This window comes from Antechinus flavipes, chromosome 4 (assembly GCF_016432865.1).
Source record: "Antechinus flavipes isolate AdamAnt ecotype Samford, QLD, Australia chromosome 4, AdamAnt_v2, whole genome shotgun sequence".
NCBI lineage: Eukaryota > Metazoa > Chordata > Mammalia > Dasyuromorphia > Dasyuridae > Antechinus > Antechinus flavipes.
In genome coordinates, this window is record NC_067401.1 from 157619675 (window position 1) to 157642306 (window position 22632).

Genomic DNA, 22632 nt, shown 5'->3' on the forward strand with positions numbered 1-22632 from the left:
TATTCTCCATAGGCATAAGCTCACTCCTACACTGCCTACAACCACAGTTGGGAATCATAACATCGGATCTAGGCTTGGATTCTGGAAATAGTTGGGTTTCTTCAATCTTTCTCACTCAGTCTTCTGCTGTTCTTTATGAGATAAAAGTTCATGAAGTGAAGGTTCCTGAGTCTGTGAAATGAAAATTTGGGAGGTGAAATTTCTTGAGGCTTGAGCTGCTCCCTGACAGAGCTGCCCCAGAGCCTGTTGTTTCTTGATTCAGTAGAATTAGCCTGAAGTGAAGTGCAGATACTTCACTCAAGTCAAACCTCAGCTTCTGGAGGTCCTATCTTTTCTGTGTAAAACCATTTTACTCTCAAATGGTTTTAGGAGAACAACTGCTTTTTTTATTTATTTTTACTGCTCTACTTGCATTTTTGGTGATTTTTTGTCTTTTTTTTTTTTTGGAGGAAATCTCAAAAGTCTAGAAATTTCTGACCTACTCTGCCACCTTTTCAGAATGCCCCCTGATGTTCCTATATGTTACAGTTTGCATCAGTTCATATAGATATTATGGGAGCAATATCTCCTTTCTGAGTTCATATGGTAGGTAACTGCTGCCAAATTTTATCTATCCCATGAAAGAATTATATAGACAAGAAAAATTTGAACTTTATTATTATGCTTAAACATAGCTTCAAATCTCAGATTAAAAAAAATTAAATAAAGACTAGGATTCTAATAAGACTTCTAAAAGATTAAAAATACATTAGAGTGACAGAGAAATAATTCTTTTACATAATGCCCCTTCCTCTTAGGCCAGTGGTCCTCAAACTTTTGTTCTCAATATCTTTATCCTATTAAAAATGATTTGAGGATCTGTCCAAAGAGTTTTTGTTTATGTGGGTTATAGATATTGATCACATTAAAAATAAAAACCAATTATGAATTTGTAGACTCTCTGAAAGGATTTCAGAGACTCCGAGGATGCTCTGGACCAGACTTTGAGAACCACTGTCTTAGGCCATAAAAGTTAAATATATATATAAAAGAAGATACATAATTCCATGTTCTTTCAATATTATAAAAGCTGAAAAAATTAAAGCAGTCATAATAGAATATAAGTAAAGTTTATATTAATCAGGCTTTTTGGTAAACTAAATCAGATAATAGATTAAATTATATTTAGAGGGTTCACAAGTAGGCTGATGGGAGGTTGGGGTTGGGGATTTACATGTCATCAAGATAACCATGAACAGCAGCATCAAAGGCATCCTTTCTCTTATAATTAAGTTACAGTTAGCTAAGGGAAGTAATAACTAACTAAATCATTTTTAGGATATCAAACTCCCCTTGAATTTTATCAAAGGAATCAAAATTTTATTATGTGAAATAACATTATTCTAGAAGTCAGATTTTGATCAGATGAGATTAATATTAACAGAATACAGGCTTCTACTCACCTAAAAGTTGTGGAAAGAATGGCCCAGAGCCCTGAATAATAAAATTAATAAAAAGGAATAAAAAGCTCCTACAACTAGTCTTTCTGTGATTTTTTGTATTTTTGTGGCCATTGTAGCATAGCAATATAATAGAATATTACATTCACATAACAAAACTTATTTAACCATTTAACAGTTGATATACATCTATCTTCTTTCCAGCTCTTTGCTAGCAAAAAAAAAAAAAAAAAAAAAAAAAAAAGCATTGCTAGATATATTTTGAAAGGCATCAAAGAATACTGGATAAAGCTATCCTAGAGCAAGGACTATTTGGGTTCAAGTTCTGTTGCTGAAATTTGACTGTGTGACTAAGGGCAAGTAATTTATCCCAAAGCTGTAAGAATATAGAGAAAATAAAAAAGAAGGTAGAAACTACATGAAAGTCAGAAGGTTTAATATACAATGCTGAGTTTGGGATATAAAATGTAGGCTAGTTTGACTGTAAAATAGCATGTAAATAGAGAGAAAGTGAAATAAATTTGGACAAATGGAATCTAGAGGTTGGAAGATATTAAATACCAAATTAAGGCAATATTCACTACGAAATGGTGTGTGAGCTAAAAAAGGGACCATAAGAAAAAGAAACAAAGTATGAAAGTAACCTAAAACTAACTAAAATGACTAAAACTTTCTGTTCATATCTCTATGAAATTTTCTTACAGGTTTCCATGTTCATATTTATCTTTATTCAATCAAGCAGCTCCAAACTAGTTAATATACTTTGTTGCACTGCATTTATACCTTTCTTCACCATGTTTGGATGCACAATGCTGATTTTGGAGGTAAGTGACACTGGGACACTATACATGTTGCTATTTGAATAAGCTTTGTGTCTCAGTGAAAACCACTGCAAAAAGTAATGTCAGATTGGTGATGTCCAATTCTGACTGGATTTTAAAAAGAGGAGAAAGTAGGAGATCCCAGAGTTAGCACAATACCGGGCATGTGGTAAGAGATCAATAAATATTTTTGACTAGTTTAGAGTTCAATTCTTTTACTCTCTTTCAAGAAATTGTTTATAAACTAGTAGGAGGAAAATTATGTTGCTTTTTTCTGGTTGAGGGAAAGAATTATACTTCCCCCTCATGCATTGATGCCTCAGTAGAATAAATGTATATAGGTGCACCAATAACTGATTCTCTATAGTAATAGTTCTTAACCTGGTGCCTATGAACGATGCTTTTAAAAACATATTTAAATGACTATATGTGAATAATATTGCTTTTTTATAATCCTATATATTTTAATTTATACATTTAAAAACATTCAGAGAAGAAGGAGTTTCCTCAGACTGCCAAAAGGATTCATGATATGAAAAAGGTGAAAAAACTTTAAGAACCTCTGCCCTCTAGAGTCATGGAGGGGAATGCAAGTTCCTGGGAGAATAAGTAGCCAACTACTTGATGTGATTTTGATGACACCAGGAAGTATCCCTTACCCAGAAATATATCCCCTCATAATAGCTTACTTATGTCTGAAATTCTACAAAATGAAATAATTTATTTATAATAACATTTAATATTTTAAGAGATACAAGTGTCTTTGAAACAGAAGTATCTCAAATAGCACTTAACTTACTCATTATTATTCATGGAGTTATTTGACATTCATAACCCCAGTGAAAAGAGGTTGGGATCTTTCTTGTACTTAGGTATAGATAAAAAGGAGAAAGATGGATCTCTTCCTGTCTAGGAAAAGGAGGGCTGTGCCAAGGAAGAAAATGGGAACAGAAAAGGGGATTTGGAAAACAATAAACTTTGTTTACTTTGCAGTTTTGCCAATTTCTGATAGTCAAAACTGCAATAAAAATCAAGGAATTTGAGAGTCAAGTATAGGCTGTGAAAAGAGGAACAAAGAAGATAATAGCCTTTTATCTCTATTCTTAAGAAATATCTATACTTTGACAAACAAAAGGAAACTGAACTGAGATCCATTATGGATTTATTTGGATACAATCAATGACATAAACAAATTTAATTATGATTTTTTTTGACAGGTCAACTATATGTATTTCAGGAACTCTAATATGATGGATGAAGAGGATAAAATAAGTGAAAATGTGCTCTTCATGGTTCTCATAGTAAGAATACTTTTCCATTTGGATATGTGTATTAAGGATGATTAGTCTCATTTTACCTATCACTCTTGATAGGTAATTTTATAATTATAATTTTAATTTATATTTTATATATATTATATTTATATAATTTAATTATAATTTATAATTTATAATAATAAATTTATAATTATTTAGAAAAAAGGCTTCATCAGTCTTTGATGCTATGATGTTCTTTTTTTCTTCTTGTACTACTGATTGATGCTTTCTATTTGGTGACATTAATCCAATTTGAGGAGTATAAAACCTGAAACAAATTTTTGTAAAGATTTCATAACATAAAAATTCAAAACTTTTATAAAGATTCATAACATAACTTTAATCTATATCCAAAGCTGTAAGAATTGTGCAGCTGTATTTATTAGAAGATTTTCTGGTAAGGGAAGGTCTTAGTAAGAAAAGAGCAATTATTGTGTTAAGGTGAATATAAATAATTTTTACTATATTGTCCCTGTGTTTGTCTTTCTTTCTCCTTAGCCTTATCTTCATTGTATCATTTTCCTTTTTGTTCTGCGATGTCTGGAAATGAAATATGGAAAGCAATGTGTGAGAAAGGACCCTCTGTTCAGGTTAGCAAAGTAAAAAATAAAATTCAGTACATTTAATTTATAAATTTATTGGAATGGATTTAAATGTAATGGGGGAGGGGGAAATTGTATTCGATTTACCAAGCATTGTGCTAAGCCCTGGAATACAATTACAAATGAGAAACAATCCCTGCTTTCAAGGAGTTACTTTCTAATTAAGGGTATGCAATAACTACAGGTGAGTTCATGTGAAAGGGCTACAAAAAAGTCTATTGTACTTTATAGTACAATGGAAGATTAGATATCAAAATTCAGGAATTCTTAGACGACAATGGCTACAGTAGATAGCAGCAAGGCAGAATACTGTTTATTGATCCAACATCTTAATGGAAGGATTGTAGTTAGTGACTCCTTATTAACTGTTTAAGAATAAAGCTAAGTAGCTAACCTGGAGTCAGAAAGACCTAAGTTCAAATCCAGCCTCAAATACTCATGAATTGTGTGATCCTGGGAAAATCTCTTCATTCTGTTTGCCTTAGTTTCTTTATCTGTAAAATGAGCTGAAGAAAGAAAATACAAACCACTCCACTAGTTTTGCCAAGAAACGCCAGCTGGGGCCACAAAAAGTCAGCCACAACTGAACCGAATGAATAATTACAATAATTATAAATTGGTCAGTGAGGTTTTCTTGGAAAATTTTTAATAAATATACTTGGTAATAAAATGAAAATATATTAAGTAGTATCCCTACTCATAAGGAGGCTGCATATATTTAGAAAAATGAATCTCACATATTTGAAGGAATTTGAAAATATTCAAGTGCTATCCTTTATATCAGTATGATCTTCTTTTTCATCTATATTCACAATCCTAGCATCATTAATTTTTTACTTTCTCAGACACACACACTTCTTATCAATTGCCTGGTCTTGCTAATTCTACTCTCACAAAATCTTTTATACTTCTCCTATTTCCTCTACTCATAAAATGTTTATTCTAATTCAGATTCTACCTACTTCTCATCTGTACTATTGAAATAATCTGCCAATTGGTCTCCCTACTTTCAATCAATCCATTCTGCAATTCATCCTCCATTAAAGCTGCCAAACAGATATTTCTAAAAACACAAATCTGTCTCTATGACTTACCTATCCAAAAATCTTTAATCATTCCCCTTTTCCTCTAAGTTGATACAAAATCTTCAGCTTTGCATTTAAACCATCCCACATGTCTTTTCCTTCTTATTTCATCTGACTCTCTTTCCTACAAATTCCATTCTATTCAAACCAGCTAATTCTCTTCTTCTCATTCAAAATACACTATTTCTGGCCTTTGGGCTTTTGAACATGGGGCCCCTTATACCTAAGTCTCTTTAATATACCACTAGATCTACTTAAATTTCCTTTAAAACAATCAGTCGTTTAGTAAGCACCTATATTAGGTACTGTGTCAAGCAAAGTAGACAGAAAGAAGATAGAAGGATTGTGAAAGACAATCCCTGTTCTCAAGAAGCTCAATCTATTTTATATTAATTTATTTAGATGTGTCCATGCTTTATCCCTCCAGAAAAAGGTAACTTCTTTGAAGGGAATATCCATTCCATTTCTGTCTTTCTTATACCTAAGATTTAGCACAATTCCTAGCATATAGCAGACATTTAATAAATGCTTATTGAATTGAATGACTGAGGGAAGGATAGCCTTTTAAAAATGGCTAGAATTTTAATATAGAGAGGAGGAAAGGATGAATGTGAAAGGATGCAAAACTAGCAAAGGTAAAGAGATAGAGATAAAAATGGTTATGCAGAAAACAGTAACAAGACCAGTATGATAGGAATAAAAGCCTGTGTTAGTGGAGTAGTGGAGAAGGAAGTTGGATTCAGGGAATTGAGTCCAATTATGGAGCCTTTTGTGAGCCATACAGCTAAGTTTAATTTAAACATAAATGTAGTAGAACATGAACTATGATCCTTATTTTTTTTTATTCTTATTTCTTAACCAAGTTAAGTTTGGTGAGATTAGAATGACAGTGGTTTGAAGGATGGTAGAATTAAATGGGGAATAAAATAAAGAAGACCAGTTACAAATCCGCAAGATTTGTATGTTTGTATATAAATATGCATGAGGTTATAATGTCAGAGAAGCTGAAATAATAGAAAAATATGAGGAAATATTTGAGAAAAAGAAATGGCAATGCTGGGTGATAGACTGAATGTAAGATTATGAATGGGAAAAGTTAAAGCTGATTCTAAAAGAAAGAAATACAATAAGGGAAAGAGAATACTATACTTTGTTAAGCACTTTACAAATCTACCTTATCTCTGCAGAACAAGCTTGGGGAGTAAGTATTATTATTATTATTATCTTCATTTTATAGTTGAAGAAACTAATACAGAGAAAAAGTAAAACAGTCCCACTTCTTTGGAAATAAAAATAAAAATTAATAGAGTACCAATATTTGGCATCAACTATATATAGAAATCATTATTTATGGCTTTTTTGTCCTTTATAGAATTTTCCCAACAAATAGTGATGGTGGTACCAATCCTGAAGAACCAGAAAATGAAGATGAAGATGTTCAGGCAGAAAGAGCTAGAGTTGCAAGAGTTCTGACTTCTTCCAATCTGGATGAGGTGAAACTTTGTGTGAATATTTACTGAAATGCTTAGAAGATTGAATCAGCTCTTAATTAGAATAAACAATCTTTAATTTCTTCCCAAACCATGAAGCTAAAGAAAAAGAATAAAGTGTTTTGTTTTTTCTATTTAAAAAAATTGCTTTAAGCACAGAAATAATGTTAAAATCCAAAAAGCCTTAGTGAGTCAAAGATCTTGAACAAGCTATATTTTAATCAATGTTGAACAGGTATTAGGTCAGTGGTTTTGGCCTCCTTTTAAAATTAGCTGTGATAAGGCATCCTTTAACCTAATTCTTCATTTTACATAGAGAAAAGCAGACTATAGGATATATTCCTATTGTACATTCATGCATGGAAATGTGAATTTTCCATCTATGAACACTAACTGGAACAGTTTCCTCAATTATCTTTGTTAAGTATTACCCTTAATGTAACCTAATTTGTTCAATGGGTTGGGACAAAGATAAAGCTGAGAGTCAGAGAGAACACAACATCCAACTAAAAAACTATTGGGAAAATAAAGTTCTAGTTTCTTTTCCAGAAACCTATTATTATTGCCAGCTGTCTGCGAAAAGAATATGAAGGCAAGAAGAAAAGTTGTTTTTCCAAGGGAAAGAAGAAAGTGGCTACAAGAAATATTTCTTTCTGCGTTAAAAAAGGTCTTAATTCACAAAGATTTTATGTGGGGTCTCTCTTCTTTATTCTGTGGATTCAGCTGTAATTGTTCTAGATTTTATGCATTTTTTTTAGAAGGAGGATTCAGACAGTTAAAGGGATCTGGAGAAAATTACTAATCTGCCATCTTGTTGATCCCACTTAGCCACAAGCATATACACTTTCTATAGAGGTACCTAATATAGGATTCTAAGGAGCATGGAAATTCTTAAGACATAGGTTTCTTATTCAAGAAGAACTGACTAGGTTTGTGCTATTTTTTCAAAACAGAGCTATTGGATAAATGATTCTTAGATTAGGAAAAATTCATTTATCAATTACAAAGCCAGGATTTTCATCTAAACTTCTAGACACTTAGTAGCAATATTTCAGGTGCCAATATATTACCATGCTCAATCTAGCAAACCACCCTGCCAGCCTACTTCTTTATTGGTTCAGTAGTCAAAAATTTTCTCAGCTAAAATTCCCAAAGCTTACTTAATCTTGGTATTGCTATGGACACTTCCTATACTCAGTAACATACCTGCTTTCTAACTTTTTATCAAGTACCAAGCCACAAAACAAGTTTATTTTGGATTTTTATTCAGAAGAGTAAAGGTGTAACTTTAACATTAGAATATAAGATACAGGAAGACAGGAAATATCTTTCATTTTTCCTTCCAGGTGAGATACTGGGACTGCTAGGACACAATGGAGCTGGCAAAAGTACATGTATTAGAATGATAACTGGAGACACAAGACCAACAGCTGGGAAGGTAAGAGAAAAAAAAAGGGAAATATTTTGACTGAAGACACCAGAAATAAAGTAAGTGGCAATAGGCTCTTTACTAGTTCAATTTTGGTTTAAAATTAGTGGTTGGTACACTTTTTCACAAACTTTTTTAGTGGAGGAAGAGAAAGAATCAGTGAAAGAAAATGTGAATTGCCCATAGTAACATCACTGTATAAAATTTTAAAGTGCCTATTATATGTGTAACATTGTCTTAGGGGGTGATGATACTAAATGGAAAGATAAAGAGATCATAAAATAGTTGCAGAAATGTTTTATAAAATGAGCTAGAGAAGGAAATGGCAAACCACTCCATTACCTTTGTCAAAAAAACCTCAAGTGGGATCATAAAGAGTAAGATGACTGAAAACCAACTGGGTAATGGTAACTATTACCTAAAAAAGCATAATGCAACAGAAAGAACAATGGATTTTGAGTCAGAGAACTTTAGACTCACATGTGCGACCTTGAGCAAGATATAACCTTTCTAGATACTAAAGTAGATAAATATATGAATATGAATGAATGAAAAAAGCGTTAAGTAAACTCTTGCTATATGCAAGATACTATACTCAGTACGAAAACCATAAAAGTCAGATGCCCTTTAAAAAAAATTCTTATTAAGTCAATACGTATAGGGTATTGGTGGCCTTGTGGCTAAGTGTATTTAATTGTGAGAACTGAGAAACAGATGACACTAGTCCCTACTAGAGAAGAGCCAGTATGAGGGAAAAGGATATGAGTCCTTTACTATGGGGATTGAATATGGATCACAATATAATATTTTTACATTTTTTATTGTTATTTGCTTGATTTTTGTTTCCTTTTTCATTTTTTTTCCTTTTTGATCTGATTTTTCTTGTGCAGCATGATAATTATGGAAATATGTACTTTTCACATTTCATATATATTGAATTGTTTGCTGTCTACAGGAAGAGGGAAAGTGAGGGAGAAAATATTTGGAAACAAGGTTTTGAAGGGGTGAATATTGAGAATCATCTTTGATATATTTTGAAAATAAAAAGATATTATTTTTTTAAAAAAGGATATGAGTCCTTTTACCAATCAAGATTCTAATTCAGGCAGAGACAGCATAAGTGAAACTTAGGATTCTGGGGTTAGAGAAGGTAGGAGATTGAAAAAATAGTCATCAAAGCAAGTCAGAGTCAGAGATTTCAGCAGTAGGAGTCAATAACTCAAACAATGAAATGGAAGAACTTGTGTCAATACCAACTATCAGCATATTTGAGACAGAAAGGAGAGAAATACATTCCCTCAGGGTGAGGGATGGAAGAAAGAATATAGAAGAAAAGGTGTGATGGGAAGCATTTCTCTGTATATTTACCTTCAGCTTTTGTTCATATCAGTCCTCATAAATTTGTTCTGTCATCATCTAGATATATTTTTTTGCATTTACTTTTGATTTGTTATAATTAACACAATGCTGAGATATATGGGGTCAGCTAGGTAACTCAATGGATAGAAACTCAGACTTGGATTCAGGAAGGCAAATCTTCCTGAGTTCAAATATGGTGTCAGACATGAAGTAGATGTGTGACTCTGAGAAAGTCTCTTAACTCTATTTGCCTCACTAATAAATAAGCTGAAGAATAAAATGGTTAAACTCTCCAAGAAATCCTAAATGAAGTCATAAAGAGTCACACACCTGAACTGACTGAACAACATAAGATATGTCCGTCTTTGAATTTAATCCAACAAGAATTCATCATTCATCTATTGTATTATAGGAATAGAGAGACAAAAAAGGGGCATCCCTGACCTCAAAAAGCTTGTGTTCTAAAGAAACAAAACTGCAAATTCACAGAAGCAAATACAAGGCCTTGGGTTAGGGACTGTTAAGAGAAAAGCATTAACAATTAGGGGATTAAGGAAGGAAAAGCCTTATATAGAAAGCGACAATGATATCAAGATGTACAAGCAATAGCTAGCAAACCTATTTGACTGGAATATAAGACTATTGACTGGAATAAAAAGGAGCAGTGTGAAATCAGTTGGGGAAAAAAAAGGTTAGAATCAGAATGTAAAGGGCTTTAAATGCCAAAAAAAAAAAAAGGGGGGGGGGAGGTTATATTTTTATCTTAGAGAAAACAGGAAACCATTGAAGTTTCTTAAGCATTCCAGTGGTATGGTTATACCCTTGCTTCAGGGATATAAAATTAAAAGCTGTATGTAGGCTGGACTGTAAAGAAAGAGATAAAAAAAATCAAGTGAAATGCTATTGTGATAGGCTCCAAAATGAAATGTTTAGGTATATGATTTTGAAAGACAGCAGGGTTGCCTAGACATGGAGATTCAGGACATTTAGGGTCAGAGACCTATCAGCAATCATAAATACATATTGAATACTACTATTTGCAGAGCACTGGGAACACATGTGAAATTGATGAATTTTAGAATCTCCAAGGTAGATAAAAGTACAGAGACAATTATAATCCACAATATTATAGTAATAAATGAATTCGTTTCCTCTACCACTCCCCCAAAAAATGGGCTATGAAAGTTCTAAAAGTCAAGATCATTATAAACCAAAGGTAAAAATTGAGGCTACATGGAGAAGATATTAGATTTAGAAAGTTTTTAGGAAATCCTCAGATAAGGAAGAGGAAGAAACGCCTGCCTAGCTTAAGGGGCAGAATGAACAAGGATAATGAAGCATGAGAGCTAGTAAAGGAAAAGGATAAACTAATTTTCCTAGTGAATAGAATACAGGAAAAGGAGTAATGTAAGGGTTGGAGAAAGAAAGAAAGAGGAAGAAATTGATATCAAATCATGGACAAGCCTTGATGAGCAATAAGAAGAGGATGAATTTAATCCTGAGGCAATCACAGATTTTTGAGGAGTTTCATGAGAAAATCTTTACCTAAGAAAGAAAAGTTATTCTGACAATATAAAGGATAAATTGGACAGGAAAATGTTGCCAATCACCAAATAGTGAAACACCAATCATTAATTCAACCACTTGGAAACTGGGCCATAAAATTCAGATCAAAGTACCCAAGATAAACCTAAGGATTCCTCATCTTGATTTGGAAGAACACTGAGAGAGAACAAATTCTCTATGATTTTATTCTCTATAGTTGCAGAAACCAATCAGTTAGCTATTCTTTATAGATAAATTATTTCAGATTAAATTTTTGCTATTAACATTTTGGTTATTTTTATTTTGATTGATTGATTGCAAGACAATTTGTACCCAGGTCACAAAGCTAGTATTAAGTGTTTGAGACCAGATTTGAACTCAGGTCTTCCTGACTTTAGGCCCAAGCTCTATCTACTGTGCCATCTAGTTGCCCCAATATTGGTTATTTAAAAAAAATACATTATGAAATATTTCAATGATCTGTGATACCTATTACAGAGGTATTCTTTCTATTGATACAGATGTCAAGGTCACTACAATTTAGTAGACCATGTGGGAGAATTATTATGGCAGAAAACTCAACTCTCTGTGGCCAAACTAGTAATGAGTCTCTCTGAACTTACTTATGAATGATCTTCAAGCATATCAATTATCTCTAAACTAATAATAGTATTTGTTTAAATATATTTGTTTTAGAACTACATGTTGAATTTGAATATGAATTTTTTGTGTAGGTAATTCTGAAAAAAAGCACAACGAGTCAACAAAGAGATGAAATGGTTAATATCCTTGGTTACTGTGCTCAGGAAAATATAGTATGGAAAAACCTTACAGTGAAAGAACATCTGGAGGTCTATGCTGCAGTGAAAGGATTAAAGAAGGAAGATGCCATGGTCACTATTTCAAGGTATAGGGAAAATGCATCAGTTCTCTGGAGGAGAAAGGCCAGAGTTATAACAAAGCTGAGACAATAAAAGTACCTGCTTTGAGTTTGCAAATCTAAGCAGCACAAAACTAATTTAATTTTTTAAAATGAAAATTACTATTAAATACAAGGGATATAATTTTGTTTCTCTATCTTAGATTCTCATAGGTAAACATTACTTTAGGACAAGGATGAGAACATAGCAGTGCTGCTTTCCACACAAAACCAGACATGAAGATTTTTAATTACATTCCCAAGTTTTTCTAGATCATAAACAATTGATCTCAGATTGATTGTTTTATTGAGTCTCACTTCATTGATCATTATTAAAAATCTTAATAAATAAGTTTTGAAATATGAAATTAATATAATCAAGACAAATTGACATGAATACTTTCAATGTTAATTGAACCTATGAAACTCCTTTCTTGTTCCTTAAATGAGTCACTTCCTAATTCCCAGAGCTGATACTTTCAGAATAATAACAAATAGCTCTTCTACATTGTATATACTCTTTTTTCTAGGAACATTCTTCCAATATCCAACATTGGCCAAATAGTCTGATTCAAAACATTTCTTCCCTTTTAAAATTTAATTTTCAGTGAAGAGCATTTGTTTTCTGTTTTACTCTCACATTGAAAAGGAAAAAAAATTAAACCTTAGTACAAACTTACATGGTAAAACAAAACAAATACCCACATTAGCCATGTCCAAAAATGTATATTTTGTTCTTCATCTCAAGTTTATTAACTCTCTATCAGAATATGTGCAGTTCATTGGTCATTGAATTGATGAGGGTTCCCAAGCTGTTCAAAGTCATCTGTATTTACAATGATATTACTGTATAACTGTTTCTTATGAGTCTCCTTACTGTATTCTGCATTAGTTTGTATAAGTCTTCTTGGATTTCTCTGAATCTTTACTTTTCATCATTTTTATATTATTTCTTATAATAATATTTCACTACATTTATGTTCCATAATTTGTTCAGTCATTCTCCAAGTTATGAGCATCCTCTTGTTTTGAACACTGTTACACATATGGATACTTTTCCTCTTTTTTAAATCTCTTGGAGGTGTAAATCTAAGTGATATTGCTGAGTCAAGAGGCATATGCATAGTGACCTGTTGAGCATCCAAGGATAGCTGAACCATTCACAACTTTACCAACAATGCACTGGTAGCCTATTTCCTACTACAATGCCTCCCATATTCGTAATTTTCATTTTTTCATCAAATTGAATGTTCAACACTTTTTCACCAATTTGGTGTGAGGTAGAACCTCAGAGTTATTTTAACTGGCATTTCACCAATCAATGTATTTTCTGTCAGATTAAAAGATGCTTTCAAACTTCAGAAGTACATGAAGGTTCCAGTCAAAGAATTGCCAACAGGCATAACTAGAAAGGTATGTAATATGCTTGGCATTCTTCTAAGTATTGCCATAATGAGGATAGTCACTAATTATGTTTCTCTGAATTTTAGTTATGCTTTGCTTTGAGTATCCTGGAAAATCCAGCTGTCATGCTTTTGGATGAACCATCAACTGGAATGGATCCAGAAGGGCAGCAACAAATATGGTGAGGATAATTATAATGCCAAAGAAAGCCCATTTAGATTTTGATCATATAAAAACTAAGCATTAAAAATTGTTTATTTCTTAATTCATTTGAATTGGTTGGCTCTATAGAAACATTTATCACTGAAAGTTTCCTTAATATTTATGATCATCCAAGGTATCGTTTAAAGCCCCCAATTTTTTTAAGGATTTTATTGGTTTTTTTCCAGTCTTAATTCAGTCTTTTTCTCTCATTTTTTTTAAATCTCAACTTCTGACTTCTCATAGAAACTACCCTCATTCACAATTTTTTTAACCCAATTCCTTCAATTCGTGTGTCAATTTCCTTTTGGCTTCTTGCTATACTATTCATCCTCTCTTGGACATTCTCCCTTTTATCTGAATTGTCTAAACAAGTTTTTTTTTTTTTTATCTGTGACCATTCTAATTTCTTTTGTCAAGTTTTATGGAGACATTAATTTACTTCTCTTAATTTATGCATTTTCTTGACTTCATTGCAGGCAGGCTATTCGAGAAATATTTAAAAAGAAGGAGAGTGGTGCTATCCTGACTACACATTACATGGCAGAAGCTGAAGCTGTATGTGATCGAGTGGCTATCATGGTATCAGGACAGCTAAGGTAAGTGAGTGTCCCATTACAATTTATGAGCAAACTTTTTTTTTATTTGTTTTTTCTTGTGCAGCACGATAATTGTGAAAATATGTATAGAAGAATTGCACATGTTGTTATTTAGGGGAAGGGGATGGGTGAAGAGGAGAAAAACTTGGAACACAGTTTTTGCAAGTGTGAATGTTGAAAATTATCTATTCTAGATGCATTGGTTCCATCCAACATTTGAAAAGCAAATTTGGTAAAGATTACATACTGGAAATGAAAGTGAAAGAATCTGGGCAAATGAGACATCTCCATGAAGAGATTCTGAAACTTTTTCCAACAGCAGCAAAGCAAGAAAGGTAAGGAAAGTTGTATTGATTTGTTTTTTCCTCCTCTGGTGGCAAAAGTAAGTTTAATCCTCTCATCAAATTTTTCTTGCTTTATTGTGTAAAAATAACACTTTACATTTTAGGCACAAGGATGGCAGAATTTTTATTTTAATTTTTAAAAAATTTTTAGTATTTTCTGCTTAGAGAGGGAAGTGCCCAAATAGGCATAATTGATATTCTCTATCTGAAGAAAATATGGAATGACATTTATAGGAACTGTCACTGATCGAGGAAAATGTCATATATGTGAAAAAAGTTTCAGTTAACAAGTTATTTCAACAATAGATCAATAGTCACTTTAAAACTACTTAATTTGTTCTTGATCACTTCCATCATGTGTTCTCCAAGAGTAATCAGAGGGACTTTTCTGAGACCTTAATCACTTCTGAATAGAAAAGACAATTTTCTTAACTGTTCAAGAGATAATTAAATTTGGTTACCATTATTAATCCATATTCCCTTAACACACTTCCCTAAAGGCAAAAGTTTAGAAGATACTTTAGGCAGAAAAATACCTATACCTTAAGATTTTCAGGTGATGTTTTTCAAATGCTTCATAAGTAAGGGTTAGTGCAGTTTGAGCCATGACAGACAATCATATAGGACTTCTCCAGTTCATTTCCCCTGAGAGAAAAGAAATTAAATGACTGTTCCCAGGAGTCAGTTCTGAGATTTCCTAGGAGGCCAGCATGGGAGATGACAACTCTGCCCTCCTACATACAAACCCCCCAGTGAAATGCAACCTTCAAGAGCTTTTTACATGCAAAATATGAAAGAAAAGATCGCCAGAAGAAAGAATTTCTTAGGGAAAAACTAAAGAAGAACAGAAAATGATTTTTATTCTTAGATAATTAAAAATGCAATGTAGTAATAGAGTATATGCCGCAATTTAGAATGTGAAAGTATCTTGTGAAGGAAGAAACAAAACATATTTCCTGGAAAAAAGAATCTTATATGATGAACACTCGGTAATACTGATATTCAGATCGTTGAAGCAGGTACTGTTTTTTACTTCAGAGAGAAATATTGTTAGAAAAATATTGTCCATGGTAGGTGCTTAATACTTTAAAAATTTGTTGATATCTTTTGTTTTTATATTAAAAACATTTTATGCTGTATCTCTTCACCCTCTGCCTTCCCAGAGAGTCATCTTGTATATTAAAAATGAAAAAATTCAACAAAGCCAACAAACATAGCAAAAAAGTTCAAATGATTAATTAGTAAGCACTGAGTATGTAATAGGCATTATGTTAAGCACTGATTATATAATAAAAAGTAAAAATAGTCCATGCCAAATGAAGAGCTTATATTCTAATAGGGTAGACAATTTCTATGTATAGAACCCTGGAAGATAAATATATAGTATTTGGAAAATCTTTACAGAAAGAGCACTAGCAGCTCAAGGGACAGCTTTCTGGAGAAAATGAAAATATTAATACTAATAAGGATCATAGGTAGAGCAAATGAAAATACTAATGATAGAGATGATAAGTAGATCAATAGCATATGTATAGTGTTTTAGGATGTGCAAAGGACATTAAGTACAGACTATTGGCCAGGTAATGTGCTAAATTCTTGAAATATTAACAAAGGTAAAGGACAATTTCTGCTCTCAAGTGTCTCAAAATCTACATATATATTCTTATTTGATTTTTACAATAACCCTGCAAAATAAGTGTCATCATTACTCCCAGTTTTAAGATGATGAAACAAAATTCAGGAGATTTTGTAGCTAGTTAAATTTCTAAAGTAGAAATTGAACAAAGTATTCTAAGTCCAACAATTAATCCATTGTACTTTGCACTGAATTTAAAAAGAAGTTAAAGATTCTTTAAAGTGGAAGTGGTAGAGTATATATACTATGGGGGCGTTCAATGCAAAACCACAGAATAACAAGACGTAGTAGTAGTAGTAGTAGTAGTAGTAGTAGTAGTAGTAGTAGTAGTAGTAATAGTAAACAATACCAAACACTTATTTAGTGCTTACTATGTGCCAGGTAATGTGCTAAGTGCTTTATTTTATTATTTGATTTCCACTGCAACCACTGGGAAGTGTGTGCTATTATTCTCCACACTTTATACATGAGAAAACCAGGAAAACTAAGGCAAAAATCTAGAAATATAGGGTTAAATATTGCTTTAAGTATCAAATGACAGACTTTATAGGTGATCCTACATCAATTCTATTTTAAAATGTTATTATTAGTATTTTTGGCCTCTTTTACCAAACAATTCTCTTTTCATAAATTTTTTGTATCACTTTTATCTCTTTTCCCATTGTTTCCTCTACAATTCTTATCTCTTGCTTTAATGCTTTCAAGAATTCTTGTTGGGCTTGAATCTAATTAGCACTTTTCTTCAAGGCTTTGCTTGTAGAAATTTTTACATTGTTATTTTCTTCTGAGTTCATGCCTTGTCTTTCCTGCCACCATAAAACCTTTTTATGGTCAAGTTCTTTTTATTTAAATAGGAAGTATGTGTTCAAACCTATACTGTATGTGTGGGAAGGTTGGATTGAGGAAAGAATTCTCAATAGATGAGGAGAAGCTAATTATGTGAGTGGCAAGAAACTAATATATCTAAGAGATTTTGAAAAGAAATAATTATATAGGATTTGCAGCTATTTCTGTGGGAGAGAGTGAAAGTAAGAAATCAAAATTATGTGAGGTGATAAAACCATGGTGATTGAAAGAATGATGGTACTTTAGACAGTAAGAGGAGACTTAGAAAAGGAATCAGTTTAGGAAATTTAGTAAGTTCTATTTTCAAGTATGTTATTAATCACATCTACAGAGTATACTTATTTAACTTTCTTATTTTCTAGCATTCAAAGTATTTGGAAATTGAATATTCTGCTCAGGTCCGAGTTACTTTTTGGAAAGTAATTCCTTAAATTCCTCTCTTTTTTTGAACATTCATCTTTTTATTCTTGATGATTAAACTAACAGTTTCAGAGCATGATATTTTTGTCTGCTTAAGATCCTTTGCTGTTTGAAATACATTATTTCATTCCCTTCTAAAGTTTCAATGGATAAAGAATAACCTTGTATTTTTTACTTTTTCTTTTTTTAAAAATATTGAAAGTCTTTATCCTGGATGCTTGCAGAATTTGTTACTTGCCATTCGAATAGTCACATTTAACCAATTATCTTGAAGTTTAAAGTATAGTTTTTTGTCTTTGAATTACAGTTACTCAATCACCAAGACTAATTAGTTTTGTTAAAATGTAATTATTTCTTATGGTTATTACTCTTTTATAACATTTGTCAAATCCTAAGCTGTAGCTGAGAGAGAAAAATTTTGCTCTTTTTTCCTACCAGGTATTCCTCCTTGATGGTCTATAAATTGCCTGTAGAAGATGTTCATCCTCTTTCTCAGGCCTTTTCTAAATTAGAGGCAGGTAAGAGTGAGCATTTTGAAAATGAGTTTCTACAAAGCAGTGGCAACCCCCAAATAATTAGTGCAACAAACATTTAAGAAAATTAAAACCATTCACTGCAGGACATAAGGAGGCAAAACTTAAATTTGAGTTAAACAGTTTCTCAAGATATGTTTAGTTCAGTGACATACAAACACACAAGATAATTAGTTAAATAGCATATTAAAAGACAAAATTAACTATTTTTAATGTTAAAAGTCAAATTGAGATACTTTATTACATTTTTCTTCAACTGCAGAGTGACTTTTGCTTCATCTTTTGTATTTAAGGCATATTTTTTATTTGTAATTATTTAACATATTATACCCTGATTTGGGAAAAAAAACATGATGGAAAAATGTGTAAACTACTAACATAAATTCATTTTTGTTTAGCTAAACATGCATTCAATCTGGAGGAATACAGTCTCTCTCAGTCTACTTTGGAACAGGTGGGTTATTATCTCAAAGACTTTCTATTTGCCATTCCACTTTCTATTGTTTATTCATTTTAGTCATGTCCAACTCTTCATAATTCCATCTGGGGTTTTCTAGTCAAAGATACTAGAATCACTTGTTATTTTCTTCTATAGCTCATTTTACAATCGAGGAAACTGATACAAAGAGAGTTAAGTGACTTGCCCAAAAAACTATTAAGGGTCTGATTCCAGGACTGGCATTCTACTCATTGTACCACCTAGAGTCCAATTAGTGTGTATTGGGTGGATGTCCTAGCTGGTACTTGATATACTCTGTTAGCTATATAAGGTTCACACAGGGCTTGTTCTGCTTGCCCTAAAACTATAGAAAAGCATGTTCTCATTTTATTAATCATTATTACTTCCCTTCATTGTTGTACAGAAAATCCTCTTTAATGTACATGTCAGTTGCCAGACTCACCAAACTGTATGTCTTCTAATAACTGGACAAGAAGAAAATCTTAATGACCTACATTCAAATTACACTGGAAAAATATGAAATATGGTTCTGAACTATTGACGTTTCTTATAAAATTTGCTGGCCCTTCCTCCATTTCATTTTGGAAAGTTTCTAAGATCAACCTGACATCTATATGTGTCCTTTCTTTTTTCCTTTTTTATTTCTTTCCTTCCTTTTTTATTATTCATTTGTATATGTGTATATATATATATATGTGTGTGTGTGTATATATATATTTGTTCATTTAAATATCTATTCATGCATGAATGCATGCAACCATTCATTTCTTTGTTTATGTGACACAAAAAAAATCCACTTGTCTAGAGTCATGAGGTTTATTGAATATAGTAAAGTACAACCCTAAGAAGCCATCAAATGTCCCACCTTTGTGGAACAATTAGACTAATGATCTCCAAGTCCCCAGGATATTACTCTCCCATTTCTTTGGTTTGCTTGCTTCTGAATGCCTTGGAAAAAATAGAGCTATTACTCACTTTTTTTAATTATTATTTTTGTACAGGTTAAGGAGGAATAATAATAATAATAACAATAAAAACAAAACTGACACCTGTAAAGCATCTACCAGTTTACAAAGCTTCTTGCTCATATAACAATAGCTAGCATCTTTATCATATTTTAAGGTTTTTAAAGTGTTATTTAATTTAAGCCTTGCAAGAATTCAACAGGTAGGTACAGTTATCTCTTCCACATTGCAGAGTTTAAGAACATAGTGCCCCTGCAAGCTAGAAAATCTGCCTAAAATTTTTTGATTCTTCCTTCATATCAGAAAAGTTTGAACTATTATGGTTTTAAAAGATAAAAAATATTGATATCATACAATACTATACATATTTTTTGCATTTCTGAATTTTTAAACTTTCTTCAGCATTATCTAGTGACCTTCACATGCCATCTGAGGATTTTTTTTAAACTTTTTATTGACAGGGTAATTTTTTACAGCATTATCCCTTGCACTCACTTCTGTTACAATTTTTCCCCTCCCTCCCTCTACACCCTCCCCCAGATGGCAAGCAGTCCTGTATATGTTAAATAGGTTACAGGCCATCTGAGGACTGTGTGAAATTTCCAAAAAGTGTTTTTTAATTTCATATGACAAATTGCAATATATCAAAATGAGGATGGGGAAAGTCATAATGTAGATGGGATAACTCTATGGCAAATGTTATTATTCCCATTTTATAAACAAGAAAATTGAGATTCAGAAAGATTAAGCAACTTGACCATTGTCACACAGTTAGTATCTGAGACAGTATTTGAAAACAAGTCTTCCTGATAACAAATTTTACCTAAGGCTAAGAAGCTTCTCACAATAAGATAATTTAAATAAATGGCATGGTGAATTGTGGCAAACAGTTATATAGTGAATCATGTGAGATTGAAATATTTGTAAAATGTTTTGTAAAGCACTAGTTAAATGCAAGAAATAATGATGATGATCATGATAATGATGATGATACTTGTTATTGTTATACATACTTTTCTCATTAAATTGGTGGTATAGGAACTAAATTGCTACTTCATTTTTCTCCTTTCCTTGCCCCTCATTTTCACTTGAAGGTCTTTCTAGAGTTGTCAAAGGAGCAGGAAATGGGAGATTTTGAAGAGGAATTGGATACAACTGTAAAATGGAAACTTCTTCCACAGGAAGAACCTTAAAGACCTAGCTCTCCTAAGTTTATGTCTAAGATCTCATGACCCTTCATTTTAATGCATTTATATTTTTAATTTCATATATCATCTCAAAAATGTTAGATCAAACTTTTAAAGCACATTTTGTATTTGCATATGTTACTTAAATTTGTAATTACTTTTTGCTAGAATGAAGTAAAGAAGAATATCTTCGGGCAAAATCTCTACATTAAACAGTATTGATAATGACATGGAATTGAAGTATATTAGTTTCCCATATATTTGCATAGCATTTGGGGGAATGTTCTCTGTATTGTATGTTCTCTGAAGCTTTTATCAGCAAAGGGAATGATACAATTTTTCTCAACTGGAAGGAGGGAACTAAAAGATCATGGGAAGTGGAAGATAGGACAACTTTTGAATCCCTAGAAAGGATGGTATAGAAGAAGCGTCAGATTGTACAAATCAATGACAACAAACAAACATTGATTGGGATTGAATGGAATCATAATCAGTTGGGTCACTAGTTCACCAATCCGCTTAAAAAATACCTTGATAGAACTTACTGCCTTTCTGGGTTTAGATGAATATATCACCTTTCCATTTCTTCTTCCTCCTCTATCTCACAGCAGCCTGGTGATCTGGCATTACTTAATCTTAAAATTTTATTTTTTTGTTTCTACCTTTATAATGTGTTTTATCTCCCAATAAATTTAAAGTAATTTTTTATTGTTTTCTGATTATATAAATAGACTATACTATAGTATAACATATACTTTAATATAAAGAGACCACATATTAAGGGGAAAGGCAAAAGAGAATTTCTAGACAAGTAACCCTAGAGTTGACCAACTCTCATACTGTCTCTGTCTCCTAAACCAATAAAATACAGATCTATTTGGTATATTTTTAAAAACATTTAATTATGAACTTGAAAACACTAGAATTCTTTTTAAATAAGTATTTTAAGATTCAAGTTTTTGAGTTCAGAATCAATTCAAATCAAGTCAACAAACATTTAGCATTCTACTAAATGCTAGAGATACAAGGACAACAATTAAACAATCATTACCCTAATTCCTAATTGACAGTCATATTAACTAAGAGTAATCACATCTTAGATTAGGGAAGAGGGAAGCAGTGATATGGAGGGGGCAAAATTGAGGTCATTATACAAGTTAAAATTATAGTCATCCTATAAATTAAAATTACCCTGGAAAAACTCTTAAATCACGCCCCAAATCAGTATGCTCTTTTTAAATAGTTCCCCATTAAAAAGAGAGCAATTTGTAATAGAATGCTGAGGTAGTTGCTATGAAAACAATTGGATGTAAATTTTTTTCATAACACTCAACCAAGATCTCAGGAGAGAAAAAGAAAAAAAACAAGCCTTGAAGAAGAAAATGAAAACAATAGTAGAAGAAGTAATGATTAGAGGAAATGCATTTGAAAAGGGCTTTACTGGATGATCATATATTCACTACCCATAATAATTTTAGGTCATATATTTATTGAATGGAATGTAGCAGGCATGATATATTGCATTATTTAAATATCTGTTTTTCTCTTCTGTAATTGTTTTTTGCCAAGTACATATAGTTGAATTTTCACATGTTAAATGAGTGTATGATGAGACTCTTCTGTATAGACACTATATTTTACAGATTATAATTGTTTATCAAATGTGGTAATAAACCAAAAGAACAAAAACAAAAATAAAACAAATCTGTGTGTATATGTGTATGTATTTATGTGTGTGTGCCTGTGTATACAGGCTATATCTTGACATGCTTTCGCTTATTAGCAGATATCCCTGCCATTCCTCTTTTCCAGAACATCAAAGTTCTGGGCAAGGTCTGACTCAAGTCATTCCTCTAGTAGTTTGTTCAATATTGGAACAAAATGAAACGATTGTAGGTTACTTAAAAGTTAACAAAGGAAGATTACTTTCACCATTGCAGGAGAAGCATGTTGAACAAGAATAGACCAAGAACACATTGAGTTAATTTAGCATTATTGGGTATTATTTTGTTAGAAATGGGAAGGGATCCAT

At 32.0% G+C, this 22632-nt stretch overlaps 1 protein-coding gene across 1 annotated transcript in view; it reads left to right on the forward strand.

Moving 5' to 3' along the window:
* The window catches only part of LOC127560553 (ABC-type organic anion transporter ABCA8-like), a 101047-nt gene extending 78733 nt beyond the window's left edge, over nucleotides 1-22314 (forward strand). The window contains exons 26-39 of the mRNA XM_051995229.1: nucleotides 2144-2263; nucleotides 3478-3561; nucleotides 4075-4166; nucleotides 6636-6756; nucleotides 7303-7420; nucleotides 8100-8191; nucleotides 11821-11993; nucleotides 13343-13418; nucleotides 13496-13590; nucleotides 14090-14209; nucleotides 14404-14544; nucleotides 17894-17973; nucleotides 18387-18442; nucleotides 20508-22314. Of these exons, the coding sequence (XP_051851189.1) occupies nucleotides 2144-2263; nucleotides 3478-3561; nucleotides 4075-4166; nucleotides 6636-6756; nucleotides 7303-7420; nucleotides 8100-8191; nucleotides 11821-11993; nucleotides 13343-13418; nucleotides 13496-13590; nucleotides 14090-14209; nucleotides 14404-14544; nucleotides 17894-17973; nucleotides 18387-18442; nucleotides 20508-20606 (1467 nt within the window). The 3' untranslated portion in view covers nucleotides 20607-22314. The remainder of the gene's footprint in view (nucleotides 1-2143; nucleotides 2264-3477; nucleotides 3562-4074; nucleotides 4167-6635; nucleotides 6757-7302; nucleotides 7421-8099; nucleotides 8192-11820; nucleotides 11994-13342; nucleotides 13419-13495; nucleotides 13591-14089; nucleotides 14210-14403; nucleotides 14545-17893; nucleotides 17974-18386; nucleotides 18443-20507) is intronic.
* Nucleotides 22315-22632: the final 318 nt, after the last annotated feature.